Raw genomic sequence first — 19,505 nt, 5'->3', positions numbered from 1 at the left:
GGTCTACAGGCTAAGGCTCCAGGACAGCCAGGGCTACACAGAGGAACCCTGTCTTGGGGGAAAACAAGTCTAACAACAAACAACTTAGGAGAGAAGAAGGCTTGCTTAGCTTACAATCCCTGTGGCTGCTGGGGAGTCACAGAGGCGGGCGTGTAAAGCAGCTGGATATATCCAGCTGTCAAGAGCAGAGAGAATGAGCGCCTGCTCGCATGCTAGCCTGTGCTCAGCTTGATTTCTCACACAGTTCAGGACTTCTGCCTAGAATGGTACCACCCACAGTAGACTTGGTCTTTGCACATCCATTAACTCAATTAAGACACCCCCCCCACACACCCACACAGGCTAACCCTAGGTAGACAATCCTTCCTTGAAACTAAGTTGACAGTGAAAGCTGACCATCACAGGCCTCCTGTGGGATCCCTGGTCTGTCCCTCCCTTCAGGTGGCTTGCTTGCCAGGGCCAGGCATCGCTGTCCCCTGCAGGGGGTTGATGGGAGCCCTGTCCCCCTTTAGAAGTTCCAGGTACCTTTTTCCCAGTGACATCCACCCTTTGGTTGTCTCCTTGCCCGCAGCCATTGGGCACTGGAATGTGTTTAAGCAGCAACCTACCTGCCCCCATGAGCTGACCCGGAACTATATTGCCATGAACCGAGGGGCTGTCAAAGCCGGCCTAGTGACTGCCCGAGAAAACATGCTCTATCGTGAACTGAATGACATCCGAATCAATGACCAGGAAGACCGTCGACAGAAGGAGCCACCCTCCATCCCTCCCAATATGACCTTTGGGATCCGTTCACGGTAAGGACCGGGGAACCAGCTCCAACCTCCCCGGGGATATCAGGGAGCTGGGGCCAGAAGCAGAGCATTGGCCTGGCTGGAGCCAAGCTGTAGTGGGAAACAGGAAGAGGTTAAAGGCTGGCCAGGGATTTTTCTGGTTCTGTAAGCATTTGTAAAGACAGGAATATGCACTCAGGAGTTCAAGGTCATTGGCCAAGTGTGGTAGCATTCGCCTGTAATCCTAGTACTTTATAGGCAGGGACAGGATAGGAATTCACCATCATTCTTGCCCACATTGCTCATGTTACAAGTTTGAGGCCAGCCTGGGTTACATAAGACCCCGTCTCAAAGCAAAACAAAGCAAACAAACAACAACAAAAAAAGCCAACTGGGGCTGGAGAGGGCTTAGACAACCAAGAGCCTGCCATAAAAGCACCAGGACTTGAGTCTGAACTATGACTAACTAGGGCCATGCCTCGGTTCTCATTCCTGTACAGCAGGATCAAAGCTGTGACTGCTGTCTCCCCTTGCTAAGAGGTCTTAAGACTTAACTTTGTTGAAGACTGTATTACAGGAGCTGGACACAGCAAGTCCTCAGTGCATGTGAGCTGTGTGTTTGCTTAAGGTGACATGATTCAGATTGTAGACCCAAGATCGAGGAGATAGGGGCAGGAGAAACAACTCAGAGGTGGTTAAGAGCTCGTGTTGCTTTTACAAAAGACCAGACTTCAGTTCCCAGGACTTACATGGGGGCTCACAACCATGTGTAACTCCAGTTTTAGGAGATCTGATGCCATTTCTGGTCTCTGTGAGCATTTTACACACACGGTGCACATACGTGCATGCAGGCAAACACATGCAGAAAATAAAAATAAACCTTTTTGGTTTGACTTTTCCATGGTAAACTGTATCGCTAGTGTTTGACTTATGAAATGAAAAATCTCCTGACCACCAGATAAATGTAGAAAATCTAACCTGTACCCCAAAAGCGTGGGTTACCCTGGGGGGGGGAGCTCTCTGGCCTCATGTTCACTATAGCAAGAACATGACCAGTCTGGGCTTAATCACTCACTTCAGACCAAGAGAACCCACCTATCCCTTGGCACCAGGCCTGCTGACTGCTCACTCAGCTTCCAGACTGACCCCTCCTTAGTTTTATGGACTCAAGCTAGCCTCATCTTTTTAAAGATTTATTTTTTCATTTTATGTATGATGAATACACTGTAGCTGTCTTCAGACACACCAGAAGAGGGCATCGGATCCCATTATAGATGGTTGTGAGACACCATGTGGTTGCTGCGAATTGAACTCAGGACCTCTGGAAGAACAATTAGTGCTCTTTACTGCTGAGCCCACCTCGTCTTTCCCAACCATCAGCCCATGTGCATGATGGGTACTCATTTCACCCTGATTCCAGAGTGGGTCATAGGATAAACTTGGCTATTGGAGGACTCTGACTCCCCCGCCCCCAGTAGTTGGCTATGCCACTCCCTCCATGTTGTTTGTTCCTTCTTGGTTGTGATAATTCTTTCTCCTCACTCTAACCAGTGTGAGAGGGCACACTCCTGTCACCATTAGCCAATACCATTGTTTTTACAATTGTTCACCTTCCTAACATGAAACTCACCCCCCCACACACACACATAACCTTACCAGATCCTGGCAGGGAAGCTTCTGCTTAGGCCTCAGATGCCATCTGATGGCATTCTTGGTCTTTGGATTGGTAAAAGCATGGTTCTGTGTGTACCTTACAAAAGGATGTTAGCTCAGATACAGGGGGGCAATGAAACACTTTCAAGGAGTCTTAGGATAGCCCAGGATAACCTGGTTCTGGGCCTGTAACATTCTCTCTGCAATCACTGCCGGTCTAGTCTGTCAATCAGCTTTTTAGAATATTAATGCAGGGGCAGCTTTTTCTGGAAGCTTCAGGTCCCACTATCTTGCTAGGAAAAATGTTCTCGTTCTTCAGAGACCAGTTCAGCAGGCCCTTTTCATTAGCTTACCCATCTCCCAGTAGAAATGCACTCTGTTCACACAACCACTAAAACCACTGGGACATGGTAGTGATGTGAAAGTGACTGACTGGGTCTTGATGTGGTAGCAGAGAGATACACTGGAAAGTTGCTTCTGCATTCCACCTGTGTTCTTGGATTGCCACAGCCCAGCTTGGCAAAGGTGCCCTCGCCTTGTCCCGGCAGGCTGTAGACATGATCGCCCATCCTGGAGTCCCTGCAGACTGTAGGCCATGCTAGCCCAGCCTGGAGTCCCTGCAGACTGTAGGCAATGCTAGCCCATGCTGGAGTCCCTGCAGACTGTAGGCATGCCAGCCCATCCTGGAGTCCTCCAGACAGTTTGGTATCAGAGGAAGAGTCTCTGTCAGAAGTCAGCCTCAGGTACCAGTTCTGTCTCTGTCCCCAAGTCCCCAAAGGAGAGAGCACTGGACAGGGAGCCTGCCAGCTTGGTTCAGCTGGGATCAGTGAGCCACCTGCTTGAGAGCTATCTTTCTCTTCTTCCTATATTTCCTAGTTTATGTATGGCCTTCTAACATGTGATCTCTGTGTCTTGAGTTTTGACAGTCTCTTTCAGTTGGGAATTCCCCTCCTATGTAATGGAGATGGGGTACATACCAGTAACCTGGCTTTCTCTCTCCCCATCCTTCTATAAATCTTCACATCAATCTAATTTTCTCGTCATTAGAACTTTCACTGGAGGCTAGCAGGGACCCTGCCATCCCAAGGGAGGCCAGGAAGGGTCAACTGACCTTCCCAAATTCATACAAGTCAGAATTTGGCCCAGATTCTTTTTTTTTTTTTTTGGTTTTTCGAGACAGGGTTTCTCTCTGTAACCCCGGCTGTCCTGGTACTCACTATGTAGACCAGGCTGGCCTCGAACTCGGAAATCCGCCTGCCTCCGCCTCCCAAGTGCTAGGATTAAAGGCGTGCGCCACCACCGCCCGGCTTGGCCCAGATTCTTAACCTGGTAGACTTCTATTCTGAAACACTTAATATTAGAGCATGTATTAGCAATCACTTGATGGAGAGCTCTTACTAAAAACAGGAGAAGTAGAAAGTTCAGAGAAGTGATGAGAATACCCCAAGTTACACAGTATTGCTGTGAGCTGATGGAGCCGGGTGGGCAGGCTCCTTATCTGAAGCTCATCCTTAGGTTCCTTCCTCTTTCTAATGTCCGTGTGGTGCATACATCCCAAACCTCTGGTCCCTGAGGGGCTTCAGCTTTCCATCCTTCCAGTCAGCTAGGCTCAAAAAGGGCATGCATTACTATCAGCTCTCAATATAAAAATCTTAAATTGCTGTAAAATGGAGTGGCCCCAATTCCAGGGTAAGGACGTGATGAAGTGCTGGCTGCATCTCCCGTGATGGTAAATGAGCTTTGCATATGCAAATTGAATGGATTTTAAAATGGTATTTAATGACAATTTCGTGGTCGACATTAACATTAATTGCACAGAAATGAAAATGTGGCATTAGGTTGCTGTTAGCTATGCGTATTGGGCCATAAAGCTCCATCTTTATCAGTGAGGCCCTTCCCATGTGACAGGGCCACTCCACAAATTGCAGGCAGAGGGCTTTTATGGATCAGAAATATCCCCCAGCTGGCCTGATCAGCATCAATTTCGCTTTATTTCTTCGTAAATGGAGGTTAAATGGCTTCCGGAAGGGCTTGGTGCTGCCCGGACTCCGAAGTAAGCCCCTCTCCCTTCTGACTTAAATGCCTGGGAACAGTTAAAAACCCATCGCCCCACCCTGTAATGGGACCAAGGCTAATTCCCTGGTGGGCACATTTAACAAGCTTCCACTGTATTTATTTCTTTACTTTAAAAGCATGTTGAAAACCAAATCAGATTACACTCGACTGCCCAAGAGTTGTTAGAGTGATTTAGTTCAATAAATAAATAATGAAGTAAACGGTCACCACCCACATACCTCCACAGACGTGTTAAAAATAAAGTCTCAGACAACCTAGATACACACAAGTCAAGTGTGCTAAACCACAGCAAGCAGAAAAAATCCTAGAGAGGGCAAAGACTGAATGCTGACTGGCCCCATCTTTTATATGTCCCCCACGGGTGCACACCTCCTTGCCAGACACCCCACAAGCTCAGGCTCGTGCAGCATCTTGTGCCAGGTGGGTGTCAATCCCCACTTTGAAATCAGTCACTTTCTTGGTGGTGAAGTTTCTACTTCTAAGCAGGAGAGGTGCCTTGTAGGCACAAGCCTTGGAACCTCAAAAGCAGAGCTCTGAGCAGGCATCTGGAAGGCAGGGCCACATGACCCATGGTCACGAGCAGAGGAGGGACAGGGGACAAGGCAGAGAGGTTCCCTTGTCTCGCATAATAATTTTTAAGAAGGAGAGAGGGCTAGAGAGATGGCTCAGTGGGCAGAGTAATTGTTAGGCAGGAGTAAAGACCTGGATTTGGATGCCCAGATCCCATGTAAAACTGGACAAACATCTGTACCCAAAGCATTCCCACAAAGCCATGGGAAGTAGAGGTGGGAGGGTGCTGAGGCACTCCAGGCATGAGGTGGAAGGTAATGACCAACATCTGAGGTCTTCTAATACATATCCACCTCTCTCTCTCTCTCTCTCTCTCTCTCTCTCTCTCTCTCTCTCTCTCACACACACACACACACACACATTTTTAAAACTTTGAATAGATCACTCCACTCAAAAGGAAGAGGAAGGGACTGCACACAAAGCCTGGACCCCCTGTGCTTCTAGACAGATCAGAAGCCTGGACGGTGGCCTTGCCATCCACTGGCTGTGCTTCATGCAGAATCCATGTTCTCCATGTACCCATCCTCGAGAGACTGGCCTTTCAGGTCTGTCTGTGTGTCCTGGTATCAGAGTTTACACCTACAGCTGGAGGCCAACAGGTGCCTTAATATTTTTTGAGACAACACTGCATGTGTCCCAGGCTGGTCTAGAACTTGCTATGGAGCCAAGAATGGCTTTGAACTTCTGATCCTCCTGCCTTCACCCTGTACCCAAGTGCTGACATCACAGCTATTCTATCAGGTCTATTCCTGGTCTCTTAGATCACTATGATTCTTTCTTGGCCTTTGAAGGATCATTGATGTTCTGACCACTTGGACATCAAAGCCATTTTGCATGCACACAGCTAACCCTTGCCTTTTTCTTCTGCAGCAGATGTAGGCCTGAGAGGGAGGGTCAGGCCTTATCTCAAGGAGGAGTGTGAGGAGGGTTTGTACAGGGTGTAGTCTCAGCTGGGAAGACGGCTTCTCTGTGGTCAGACAGCTGTGAAACACTGGGAATCCCCTAGCTTCGCTTAACTCTCCTGTTCAAACATTAAAGTCAGGATGGGGTTGTCAAGCCTCATCACCAGAACAGAAATCCATAACACAGATCTCAACGCATGCTGTAACCTGAGGCCTATACAGAGACATGTCTGGAGGCCAGAAACGTAGCTATTAAAGGCAAGCTTAATTATTGATGCATTTTAACAAGGGTTTCTGGGGAGGGGGTGCCCATGCAATTGCATATCTTAATTGTTCATGCTGCTAATTGGTCCTGTGTTCTCGATAACAGCAAGCCAGAGATATGTAGCCAGGGATCAGCCAGAGCTGGGAGCTGATGGAGTCCAGGCAGCTGAGGCTCTCCCACCTCCATACCTGAGAGCCTATGCCACACTCAGCAACAGTCACCAATGGGTGTCCATCCCTCAGTGAGCAAAGGGTACCCTGATCACAGGCCAAATGAACTCTACATACACCTGTCTGTTACTGTAACTCTTCCTTGTAGGAAACCCTCATCTGCATCCTCACGAAATGACAGGACAGTTCCAATGTGTGTGTGTGTGTGTGTGTGTGTGTGTGTGTGTGTGTGTGTGTGTGTATGTGAGTGTCTGTGTGTCTGTTTGTGTGTCTGTCTGTCTGTGTTTGTGTATATGTGTGTGTTCTCATGCATGTGTGTGTCCCTTTAGAACTTTTATGTTTTCATGCTTTCAGAGAGAAGACAGAGGGCCAGAGTTGCAAACTAACTTGCCTGGGGCTTCTCTGCAGTGGGGCTGGGAATTGGTGTAGCCTAAATCTGGTTATAGGGGCAGAAGCACTAGCAGATGGTGACATGGCTTGGGATTGTGCTCAAGTTTTCCCTGGAGTCAGGACAGAAGGTTGGATTTCTTCAAAGTCCTTAGAACTTCATCTAAACATTAAGGAGCTCAGTGAGGTTCCCTGCCCTCACTCCAGGATCACATATTGCCTGCGAATTAGCTTAGGAAGAGGAGAAGTTTTGGGGGGACTGAGAGTTGACGAGGTCCCTAGTCCGCAGGCAGGTGGCACTGATGCTCTGTGCTGTGCAGGTTAGCTCATTGTGGTAAGAGGAACAAGGGAAGTGATACCCCCTCATGGTGGCCAGGAAGGAGGGACAGGATGGAGAAAAGAGGGAGGGAGGGGAGGAGGGAGGGACAGAGGGAAGGGAGAGAGAACACAAGGCTCCAAGGCCTTTCCAGTCCCTTTCAGGGGCATAATTCCACGTGACCAAAAGACATCCAGTTAGACTACCTTTTAAAGGCTCCCACCTTCCCATTCAGTCCTGGGCTAGGGACCATACCACAGCATGCCATTTCCTTTCCCTTCCTCTTCCTCCTCTCCTGTGAGCTACTACCAATAGACTCAGACTCCGTGAGGGAACATCCAGAGGCCTCTCCATATGGCCACACCAGGCCTCTGCTCATTTCTGTTTCTCCAGGTTTAACTCTAGGCTCTTCACTGAAGAAGCCCTCAGTAAAGATGGCTGAGTGGCCACGCTGAGATCCAAGTGTCAGCCAGTAGCAATGCTCTCGCCTCAGAGGTCTTGTTCATCCCATTAGTTTGATCTGGGCAGACAGATCAGGGAGCTGAAAGCTTTGGGGTGGAGGACAAATGAGAAGCAGGGACTGCTACCTCTGGCTTTCTGCGGGTGCTGTTCATCCTGCTCTCAGGCCTCAGCAGTCGGAGGAGACCAGAGCGTAGAATGAAAGAGGCTTCATAGGCGGTTAAATGAGTGCTGCCAGCCTGACAGGCCATGGGAATCTCTCTGCCAAGCTGAATTTTTTATCAAATTTACAGTGGACCCATCAATCACACTGTCTTACTTTGTTTCTGCTGGAACCAACACCAAAATCCAAGCCAGACGCCCAAAGTCCCAGGAGGAGGAGCTGCTCAGTGGTAGTCAGCAGGGCCTTATGGCTGATGAGAGTCCTGGCTGACCACAAGGGGGAGCCAGGAGATCTGGGGAAGACCCTACCTCGAGCTATGCATCCAGCAAGCCTCACACACAGTAAACTGCACCTCGACAGACCGCAGGCCGGACTTTCCCTTGTGGTTGCTCAGGCCCCAGAAGGCTGAGACAATGTCAGCTTCATCAAGCACTGTCATTGTTAGGCTGGGGAACCCTGGCCTATCGTGACACTTTGGGCTCCATCCCCAACACAAGAATGCCATCAGAGCCTTAGTCTCTGCCTGACACACGTAGGTTTTGGCTAAGTTTTTGTTGGAGAGAGAACACAGTCTAGGTCTGTTTCAGGCTTCCGGACAGTGACTGAAAGCAGAATCTGCCCAAGACTCGGAGAAGGGACAGGCGTTAGGTGCTGTGCACTGTGCCACTTCACAGGCTCCACCATGGCCTCTCTGCTGATGTGTGAGTGTGCGAGCAAGGAGCATGATGCTGCCTCATGCACTAATTCCATCTCTTGTCTGTGTTGATAGAGGTAGAAATGAAGAAAACAAGGCTGATGACACTGCCTGCTGCTCAGTCACACCTGGAGCATCAAGTTACAAAAAAAAAAAAAAAAAAATATGCCAGGCCGAGCTAGGATCATGGTTCAGTTGGTAGCTTGCCTAACATTTACAGAACCCTGGGATGGGTCACCCCTAACACTGGGGGAAAGCAGGTATGGTGGTGATACATGGTTGTAACCCCATGGTAGGGGTGGAGGCAGGAGGATGAGAAGTTCAAGGTCACCATCAGTTACATAAGGAGTTCAAAGCCAGCCTGGGTTACATGAGACCCTGTTTCCAAGAAAAAGAAAGAAAGTAAGAGAGAAGTGTGGAAAAAGAGAAGGGGGAGAAAGAAGAAGAGGAGGAAGAAGAGGAGGAGGAGGAAGAAGAGGAAAAGAAGGAAGAGGAAGAGAAAGAAAAGGCGGAAAAGACTATGTGTGTATTTAGGAGAAGGCCCCCTAACTGGACAGTAGCCAGAGCAGAGCTGCCAGGATAGTGTTGCGGGACAGGGAGAAAGTGCCAAGGATGGACTCCTGACTCCGATTGGGAAGAGGTGCAGAGTAGACACCACATCTGGTCTCCACTGAATTCCCCGAGGCCATGACAAAGGCAATGGAGGGGCTTCAGAAACCCCTACAAGGGTCAGTGAATCAGGAGGTCACCCTCCTGACTGATGTTCACACTGTCTTCCCTACATGACTCCTGGGTGCTGCAGTGAGCATCCTGACACACTACCTCATTAACTGCCCATCTGCCTAAAGAATGGGAACCAACTTCCCTACTTATCGCTGGAGAAACGGAGCCTCTGGATGCAGAGCCAGTTAGTTGGTGGTAGTGCCAGGGTTAAACCAAGCCTTTCTTCCTGGCAACTGTCTATACACACAGGCTTCCAGCAGGCAGAGCAAGACCCTGGGAGAAAATATTGCTCCTCTCCTGAACTGTTATTTTGGTGACAATTGTGGCTTGGTGCAGTTGTCTGACCCCAGTAGCCAGAAGTGCTTGGAACAACCTGTTACTGGTTCTTAGCACGACGCTGATGCTCGCTCTGAGGACCCAGCTTTCCCTGGAGCAAAGTGACATACTCTATGCAGCTCCTTTAGTGAGCACAGGAAACAAGCATGGAACACTTCTGTTCTCTCATGAAAGGTCACCTAGTGGAAGAGTGAGGGCTCACGCAGGATCCTTGCAGAAGCTGAAGGGGGATCCCAGAGGTGGTGGCTCTGGCTAGCATCTGGATCTGTGCAGCTGCCCCATCAGGGGCAAGATTCTCTGTCCTCAGGGTTGCAGGCTTCTGTGAATCTGGACCTCCAGGGACTCAGGTTGAATGGGGCCCATGCTGAGCAGTGGCCTGAGATAACCCCTGACTTGGGGTTCCTGACTCTTTGGGGTACTCTCTGCTCTCCTTCCTCATGGGCTTTGTAGCTAGAGCTGGGATAGAGACATTTTTCATACTTTGATATTTCCCCTTTGGCTCTCTGGCTGCCCAGACAGAGATTTATCCCTAGCCTGCTGCTTGTGGTATGGGGAACAAGGGGCCTGTAATGGATCGAGATGCAGCTCCCATGGGGCCTGTCGAGGCCGAACCCCATCCATCAGGAGCTGCTGGGTGCCAAGGTCAGCACTAACAAGGTTGGCTGCTTCCTCCCGGGGCTTCCCTGCTGTATCCCGTGCCACCAGCTCTGCTTCAGGTTTTCCCAGTGTTAGGCTTCAGGGAGAGCTGAAGCCAGCACAAAGTGGGCTGAGGACCAGCCTCCCAGCTGCTGGCTTTTTCTCCCTGCTCTGCACATCATCCGGGGCTGCTGGGGCCTCATGGGTGCAGCTCCCCTCGTAACACAAGGGGACAGAAAAGCCATACTGCTGTGAGTTGAATGCTTTTGGTGAGAGCCAGTTTCTACTTCCCAGCACACTGCTCGTTAGACTCTCCCCACCCCTTCTAGAGGGGGGATCAGTGGCTTCTCTTCTTGTTCCCAGGTGCCAGGAGCCTCCATGGTGAATTTCCAGGCCCTCTAGAGAATGTACTCAGCCATCTTACTTCCTGCTTCAGTGCTGTCACACTGGGGGTGGGCACCTGTGCTGGGAGCTGCTAATGGAATCATTCTGAAGACTAATGTTAACAAGTTCCAAATGACCCCCTAGACAATCTAAAGGTCAGGACTGTTGACGCGACAGAGTCGCCCAGTCTGTCATTAGCTTTTATGTTAGACCCACAAACAATTAGGAAGGTAATATGTGAGCCCAGAGGTCTCCCATCTAATTAGCTCCCAGAGTCCTGCCAGGGCCTGGTCACCGCCTTTCCAGTTGTACACCAGAAAGCCAAGGCATAAGGCAGGAGGTTGGGTGTGAGGCTGACCAGCCCTCCTCAGTTTCTGGAAGAGACAGATGGCCAGCGGGCAAGAGTCCTCTGCAGGGAACCACTGAGTGGGGTGTGCCTTGAAGAATTGCAGATTCCTTGACTCTGTCCTGCCTAGAGAGTTGGAATCTCCCACCTGCAATGCAGGCATCTCTGCCTGTGTGTAAGTGTGCATGTTTGGGTGGGTGACAGTGTGCACATGGAGACCAAAGGTTCCGTTCCTTGGGCTCCACCTACTTCGTTCTCTTGAGGCAGAGCCTCTTACTGGCCCAGTAAGCTAAACTGGCTGACCATGAAGCCCCAAGGATCTGCTTGTCTCTGCTTCCCCAGAGCTGGGTTAAGTGGAGGCCCCATGCTCAGCTCTTTACCATCAGCTCTAGAGCTCAAATTTAGGTTCCAGTTCTTCTGAGGCAGGCACTTGATGAGCTCAGCCATCTTCCACTTCCGCCTTCTCTCTGGACACTTCGTATTCTCTCCTGAGTATCAGCAGATGCAAGGAGACTTCTGATCCAGCCTGCAGTGGGCTGGCATGCATTGAAGGAGTGTGTGTGGGGGTGTCCTCTTTCTTGGACCTATAGGATGGCTTCTGTGGGCACCAGACACCCCTGCCTTCCAGAACCATTTCTTCCATTTGCATAAGTCTGCAATATTTTCAGGTTCTGAGGACAGGTAGATTCCAGGCTGATTTTAATAGAAATTTAAAAAACATTTCGTAGGTCCCTGAAAGTGTGTTAGGACTTTGCAGCTTACCTCCTGGGCTGAATGGACACACAGACTCTGCCTCATCCTGCTTAGCCACCTTTAAGGATTCCCCATTTTCTCATCTTCCTTTCCACCATCCAGTTCCCAGAGGTGCATGGTGCCACATGTGGTGAGAGTCGTCTGCCAGATCCTGGGGCTAAGGGCTTCCCATGTGAAACAAGGTAGTGTGCCAGCTTGGCTCTTTTTTCCTTGAAAGCCATTGTGGCCATCTCTGGGGTCACTTCTGGGGTCACCTCATGACCCCATCTAACTCTAATAACCCACCTTCAAATATCATCAACCTGTGGGTTGGGTTTGGGGATCAAGTTTTCTTTTCTTTTCTTTTTTTAAACTTATGTTCATTGGTGTTTTTGTTGTTGTTGTTGTTGTTGTTGTTGTTGTTTTTTGGTTTTTCGAGACAGGGTTTTTCTGTGTAGCCCCGGCTGTCCTGGAACTCACTCTGTAGACCAGGCTGGCCTCGAACTCCGAAATCCGCCTGCCTCTGCCTCCCAAGTGCTGGGATTAAAGGCGTGCGCCACCACCGCCTGGCTGTTCATTGGTGTTTTGCCCAAATGTGTGTCTATGTGAGAGTGTCAGACCTGGGAACTGGAGGTAAAGATGGTATGAGCTGCCATGTGGATACTGGGAATTGAACTTGGATCTTTTAGAAGAACAACCAGTTTTCTTAACCACTGAGCCATCTCTCCAGCCCCTAGGGAATGTTCAAGTGTTCAACATAGGAATCTTGGATATACATTCAAACTATAACCTCCCTCAGAGCTCAAAAACTCCAAACAGCACCAAATTCTCTGTTCCCACTCCCCGTGACCACTGCTTAATTTCTGTGGGTTCCATATCCAAATCTCTCAGTGTGGCTAATGCCGCCTCTGAATATATCAGAAAAATTGATGTGAATTCATCTCTAAATAGTTCTTTGAGCAAAATTTTAATGAGCATGAAGTATTTGTATTGCATAAGAGGTGAAGACCCAGGTTACAAGGTAATGATGGTGCAGGTAAATGGGGAAGCTGTCCCTTGGTACAGAAATAGAGAGGTCGAGACTATGCCAAACTCAAGCACATCCCTAGGCTAACAACAGCACAGGGGGTTTTGTTTGTTTGTTTGTTTGTTTTTTAATGATGGCAATGGTCTTAGTGTGTTGCCCCGACCTTGAATTATGCTCTCCTGTCCCAGACTCTTGCCTCTGCACCTCACTTATTGACATGTGGGGATATAAAAAATGTACTTTTGGTCTGTGGCCAATTGAACCTACAGAGGTAGAGCCTGCAGATAAGACTGTCTAGGCAAGCTGGGTGTGGTGGCGCATGCCTTTAATCCCAATGCTTGGGAGTCAGAAACAGGTGGATCTCTGAGTTTGGGATCAGCCTGGTCTACAGAGTGAGTTCTAGGACAGCCAGGGCTATCCAGAGAAACCCTGTTTCGAAACAAACAAACAAACAAACAAACTGTACAGATAAAATTGGGAAAATTTAAGAAATGTCAGTGGGCCACAGGATGCCACCATTCTGGGTGTGACATTTTTGCTACAGGGTTGCAAGATATTACAGTCAGGGGAAGACTAGGGATGAATGGGACAGAGGTCTGTGTTAAACACTGCAAGGATGCTTGATGGCAGTGTGTGTGTGTGTGCGCGCGCATGTGTGTGTGTGCGTGCACTCGCATGTGTGTGTGTGTGTGTGTGTGTGTGTGTGTGTGTGTGTGTACCCATACCTTGAGGCAAATTGCAATTGAAGAAACTAAAGACTAGCCCAGGGGCAGAATTGCTTGCCAGAGTTTTAAACACAAGCTAAGTCCTCAGTAAACAGCCTCCCCAGAACCTCAGGGGCCATGCCATGAGCCCACTGTGCAGCCTCAGATCTGCAGAGAAGGGAAGGCACCCTGGCTAGCCACTTGGTGCTGTCTAGAATACCAGGGCCATCTCCGGAAGGTATACCTGGGCCTGGGGTAAGTCCCAGGAGTGAGAGGGCAAGATCTCTTTCGGTGGGCAATGGGTTTTTGTTGTTGCCTTTAAGTTAGGGTTTTACTGTATAGACCAGGTGGGCCCCAAACTCATAGAGATCAGCCTGCTTTGGTCTCCTGAATGCTGGGATTCAAGGCTTGTACCACCATGCCTGAATCAAAGGCTGGGTTTTGATCTAAACCAGAAGAGAAGTACAACCCACCAGACCTTCCCTCTTTTTAAAGGAGTGGTTCCCAGTCGAGTCCTGTGGACTGTGCGAGGCTCAGATGGAGAACCCTGCCAGGCTTTCCTTTTCTTCCCTTCTTCTTTTTTTCTTTTTTTAGTTATTTTTGAAACAGGATTTTGCTATGTTGACTAGCCTCGTGCTCCATATGTACACCAGAGTAGCCCCAAACTTGCATAAATCCTCCTGCCTGGTCTCTCCAGTAGCTAGATTTACAAGTGTGAACCACCATACTTGGTCCATTGTCCGCTTCTTCATCCCCTTGAGGCTGTGTGGATGGCCATGCCAACAGCTCCTGGATTCCCAGGAGCAGCAAGCTGCTGGTGTATTAGGGACGGATTTTAATTTTATTTTAACAAAATAGCTGTCTCCACTGGAAGAGGCGTCAAGCGTGAAAGAAGGGCCCGTCTGGAGTGGAATCACATTGAACAGACCTCCGTGCTGTCATTGATTTTCTAGGAAGAAAAAAATCGCCTCTGGCTACTAAACGGAATTAGTAGTCACTGATGACCAATTATTTTAGCCCGCTGTGAACGGAGCGCTGCACTGAATCCAGTTTGTCAGACCCGAATCTCCTTCTTAAACACCTTTCAACACATGTGTACCTAAAGTCCCTCAGAAGGCGCCTTCACTTTCCTGGCTCCCGCCAAGTTCTGGGCTCAGCAAAGTTTTAATGAGCCTCTCGGATGAAGATGAGTTTCTATGAGAGGGCCTCTCTGATCCACAGAGCTCTTGCACGGAGGTGGCGGGCAAATCAGAGCTGTCAGCCTTCATTTGTGCCCACCCCGCACCACGCTGCACCCATGTCAACCTAACGTTTGCAAATGATCCCCTCCATCTCCCTTGTGAGCTCACCCCGAGCCTTCATTGGAGATCAAGCCTTGGTCTGGGGTATCAATTGCAAAGCTTTGAGGGTAGATTTGATGGAACGAATCTGAACCTTCTCAGGGCCCGCCTGCAGCCTGGGCTGATTTTCATTTCGTTTATTCTTGACTTTTTGCACCATTCGACTTAATTGTGACATGGTGTGGCTGAGACAGGAGCATTGGGGCCAGGAGGGACTTCTCTGAAGGTTCCTTCCAGGTTACAGCCAAGGATTTGTCAGAGCTCTGAGCGGTGGCTCGGCCATCACAACAGATGCTGTGTGAGAAGCCACAGGCCTGGCCTCAGAGGCAGGGGAATCAGTGGGCTCGGTGCAGGCGCCCAGTGTGGATCAGTACGTGTGTAAGCCTTGATATCCAGTGAAGACAGAGCATGTTCCCACTCTCTGAACGCCCTGACGGCTCCTTGTACTCAAGAGCCTCAAATATCTGGGTAACCAAACAGACCTCACTATCCCTAGGACTGTCGTGCCCACCTCCTCTGCCATCCCCAAAGTCTCAGCCCCTAAAATTGGGACTTCCAGCCTCCCCCAGAGGCACAGATTTGCATAGACCACCCACATGGCTTTTGGGCATGGTTTTCAAGATCAGACATGGATGACTGCCACTGGTGTCCTTGGCTCTAGTCACCTGGTTCAAGAAGGCATGGCCAGCCTCCAGGGGTAGGGAGACCTCAGATTCTGCTCTTTCATGAGGATTTCACAAGTCAGACACATTAATACTTGCCCCGAGTCCCTGTACCCTTTCTAAGGATGCCAGGGCTGTTGCAGGGCTGTTAGCAGGGTTCAGAGAGAACAGGCTCACCTCTCCCACAGTCTCTTCCTGAGCTGTGCAGAGGAGCAGGGGGTGTTGTCCTCAAGTGTACCCCAAAGCCTCCAGGGATAGTTGGCACTTATCAGAGGAAACCCAACATTTGGCATGTCTTCTTACAGACATTGGATGAATTATCTGAACCCAGGGCTGTCCACCTACAGCCTTCACATTTGGAGAACCAATTGCAAAAACCCAGTTACAACAATAACAAAAAAATCACCCATACACCTCAAAAAAACTAATAAAGGGGCTCAGGATGATAGAAAGCTGGCCTAGCATGCAAAGACCATGGGTTCAATCCCCAGCCATGCATAAGCCAGGCATGTCTGGTGCAATCCCAGCATTTGGGAAGCTGAGGCAGGAGGATCAGAAGTTCAAGGCCTTTCTTGGCTACATAGTGACTTTGAAGGCCATCCTGGGCTGTATGAGTCCCTCATATTTTAAGTAAGTTTAGGATTTTGTGTTGGGCCAACTTATCGCTATCTTGGGCTGCAAGTTTGATAGCCTTGGACAGAGTACAATTCCAACTCCAGCCTGGAGATTCCCAGAGAATGACGTGGGAACATTGATTAGAGCAGATTGGAAATGTGGAAACTAAACCTGGCATTGTGAACGGTCTCAAGCTACCCTGTGCAGCCCTTGGTAGCCCAGGGTAGCCTGGGGCTGGGGATGCCTGGCAAAGGAAAGGAGAATCCAGGGAGAAGGAAGCAGAGGACATTCAGGGAGCCCTTGGGGGATCAGGAAAACTGAGATGTGGCCAGAGACTCCTTAGGAAATGGAGTGGTCCATCCTGCGGACAACAGGAAGCCACAGGGGTCAGCTTGGAACAGCTGTCAGTCTCCCCTAAAACCTCAGCTTCTGTGTGGGGTGGGCAGGGCCCCAGAGACAGGGTGTCTGCTGATGGAAACAATGCCTGGAAAGCCTGGGGTCTTCTGTGGAAGGAGCCAGACTCCCTGCACTTGGCCTCCAGTGATTGCTGATTAGAATTTATTGGGCTATGGCATCTGTAGCTGGAAAGCTGGGAGTCCAAGCTTCAACACTCATGTGTGCTGTGTGACCTTGGGCAAGCCATTTAACCTCTCTGGGCCTCTGCTGCCCCAATCACACCCTTTCCTGTGCCCATTTAGTGAGGATAAATAATTAAGCTTTTCTGTGTGAACCCCTCTCGCTCCTCAAAAGAGAGGTACAGGAAGGGCAGCTGTAATTGTTACTGAAGGGGCCTCAGCCTGTGGCAAAATCATTCATGTTGGAGTCAGAAAGAGAAATAAAAAGCTGAACTAAACAAAACAAAAAACAAGTAAGTGGGTCATAGCAAGAAACCAGCTCCAAGCCGGGCAGTGGTGGTGCATCCCTTTAATCCCAGCACTTGGGAGGCAGAGGCAGGTGGATTTCTGAGTTCAAGACCAACCTGGTCTACACCTCCCTCATGAGCCAGGGAGGCTGGGATACAGGAGTGCTTGTCCAGCGTGCACGAGGCCCTGGGGTTTAGCTTTGCTCAAAGAGTGCTCCCACCCCTTTACAGGCATGCTGGGTACCTGAGAGATGGAGGCCAGAGAACCAGGTGTTCAAAGTCGTCCTCAGCTATAGAATGAGTCTGAGGATAGCCCGTCTACATGAGACCCCGTCTCAAAATCCTAAATGAATAAATTATCTTTCCTAGCTCTAAATCTCAAAGGTTTTCTCTTGTGCATTCCGCAGTGTTTGTTTTCTGTTTGAACTGATATCCACCTGAAGGGAGAGACTTATGTGGAAGGACTTGGGTTTGTTTTGTTAGTTGCTCTAAGAGGCTCCGTGTTGGGCACCACTCCACTCGTGAGGAAGGTGGCCATCCTCCCTGAAGGCGAATTCCACCAGTTTAATCCCACAACTTACTGTAATGCTCACACAACCTAATTTGTACTGTGCAAACTGAAGAAGGAATATCTACCAAGAATTTGCTTAAGATTTCCGTTCCCTTTCCTTTCTCATTCCCCCTGACCCCCCAGTTCTTCCTGCTCCATTTTCATGTATACGTGTGCATGTGTGTGCTAGCGCACACATGAGGGCACAGGTACACATGTTCATGCATGGGTACATCTGTGTATGTGTGCAGGGGTGTACTTGTGTGCACGTGCATATCTGCAGGTACATGTGTGCACCTGTGTGTGGAAGACAGATTGGCCTCAGCCAACACTCCTCTGGTATTATCCACCTTCTCTTCTGAGACAGGGTCTCTCACTGGCCCAAAGCTTGCTGATTCATCTAGCTGGCTGACCATCAGCTCAGACCTATGTCCACCTCCCTGTTGCTGGAATTAAAAGTGTGCACCACCACTGCCCTTAGGACAATGGGTCCTAAGGCACTGAACTCAGTTCTTCATTACTGGCAGAGCTATACTTCCACATCCCTATCCAAGGGTGGAGCCCGGTCAGCCCCCAGCAGGCACAGAATTGTTTCTGCCCTCTGGCACTGGCTGCCGATCAATGGTTAAGGTTCTTTGTGGGCTCATACCCAGGTGGAAGGACGCCTAGCCAGGCTGTTTAGGGCAGGGTAGCTGGGACCCAACCCTTGGAAGAGGCAACCTCATAGTTAAGCCGATATGCAAAGGAGAGACTGCGTATGGGAGTGTGCTGGCAAGGAGAAGAATTCTAGCCAGGAAGAAAGGGCTGGAAGTCTAAGGAAAGCCATACAGGGTAGAGTCAGTGCCAGGAGTTGAAGAGGGAGCTGAGCCAGGGGAACCACAGCTTCGAGTCCAGGTTTAGCACAGAAACGGGAGTCGGTGCAGGAGCGATGACATCCAATTTATGGCCTGAGTTCTCTCCACACCAGGCCAGCCTCTGTACCTGTTTATCCACGTTAATGAGCCAGAACAGAAACTAGCCAGCTTGTGGGTGGCCATGGAGGACCTAGGCCAGGGTTGCCTGTCATAACTCACGGCGTCATAGGTTCCCCCTGGTTCAGCCTCCACTGCTTCTTCCCAGAGAATAAGAATTGCTGGGCTGCCCAGAGCAGGACTCGGAGTGGGTCAGCCAGACTCAGGGAGGGCTAAAGAGCTGGCGTGAAGTGATGGATACAGTGGGGTGCTGGGGAGATGGCTGTTCTCTGGGAGCAGCCTCTTGGGGTAGATATTTCCAGATTACGCACACAGTGTCATTAGAAACACAGCTATAAATTAGGTTGCTCAGAGGCATGGGGCGTGTAATAATTAAGTAATAAAAGTCGCCACAGGGGTACAGGAGGCAGGAACAAAGAGCCAGTGTCTGTCTATGAGAATCAAAGCCTTGGACCTCTGCTCAAATAGAATCCAGCCTAGCAGATTCCCCAGGTCCTCTCGTGCCAAGGTGCAGTAGGCTGGGGGGGAGGGGTGGATGCTTAGGATCCCAGCTAACTCTGGTTGTCTCTGGGGCCACACCATCTTACTCATCGAAGGGGCCTGTCAGGGATTACAGCTTACTAGTGCCAGGACAGCAGGGAAAGCTGAGAACTGGTACTAATGGGCAGCCGGGACTCAGTGCCAGCCAAAGGCACCAGCCGGGAAAGCTGGCCTATGAGGTCAGAACTTCCACACTTCCACTATAATTGTTTTGAAATGCTGGCTGGCCTGATTGTGCATAGGGACGTGTGTGTGTGTGTACATGCATGCAGAAGTCAGGGGTCAACTGTGGGTATTAGAGGTCAACTGTAGTGTCTTTCTTGTTTTTGAGACAGGCTCTCCCATTGGCCTAGTGCTTGCCAAGTCTGCCCAGTGAGCCCCATGGATCTGCTGGTCTTCCCTGCCCCAGTGCTAGAACTACCAGCGCCTATCACCACACAGGACTGTTTTTTCCTAGATTCTGGAGATTTGAGTCAGGGCCTCAGGCTTGCACAGCAAGCACATTACAGACTGAGCGCCAACCTAGTACAAACACCCATATTTCTAAGCATTGGCAATGATTTCAGACTTTAGGGCTGCCATTCAGACCAAGATCAATCAAATCCAGGAGTAGAGGTTTGCAGCCTCTGGACCTTGCTGGACTGTTAGG

At 49.8% G+C, this 19,505-nt stretch overlaps 1 protein-coding gene across 1 annotated transcript in view; it reads left to right on the top strand.

The window, feature by feature from the left end:
- Cfap77 (cilia and flagella associated protein 77) overlaps positions 1-19,505 on the top strand; it is a 129,557-nt gene that overhangs the window by 71,180 nt on the left and 38,872 nt on the right. Inside the window, exon 3 of the mRNA XM_031369562.1 lies at positions 572-797. Within this exon, the coding sequence (XP_031225422.1) occupies positions 572-797 (226 nt within the window). The remainder of the gene's footprint in view (positions 1-571; positions 798-19,505) is intronic.

The sequence above is a fragment of the Mastomys coucha genome, unplaced genomic scaffold, assembly GCF_008632895.1.
Source record: "Mastomys coucha isolate ucsf_1 unplaced genomic scaffold, UCSF_Mcou_1 pScaffold15, whole genome shotgun sequence".
In the NCBI taxonomy this organism is placed as follows: domain Eukaryota; kingdom Metazoa; phylum Chordata; class Mammalia; order Rodentia; family Muridae; genus Mastomys; species Mastomys coucha.
Note: the sequence above shows the minus strand (reverse complement) of the source record. Positions and strands in the feature narration are given on the sequence as shown.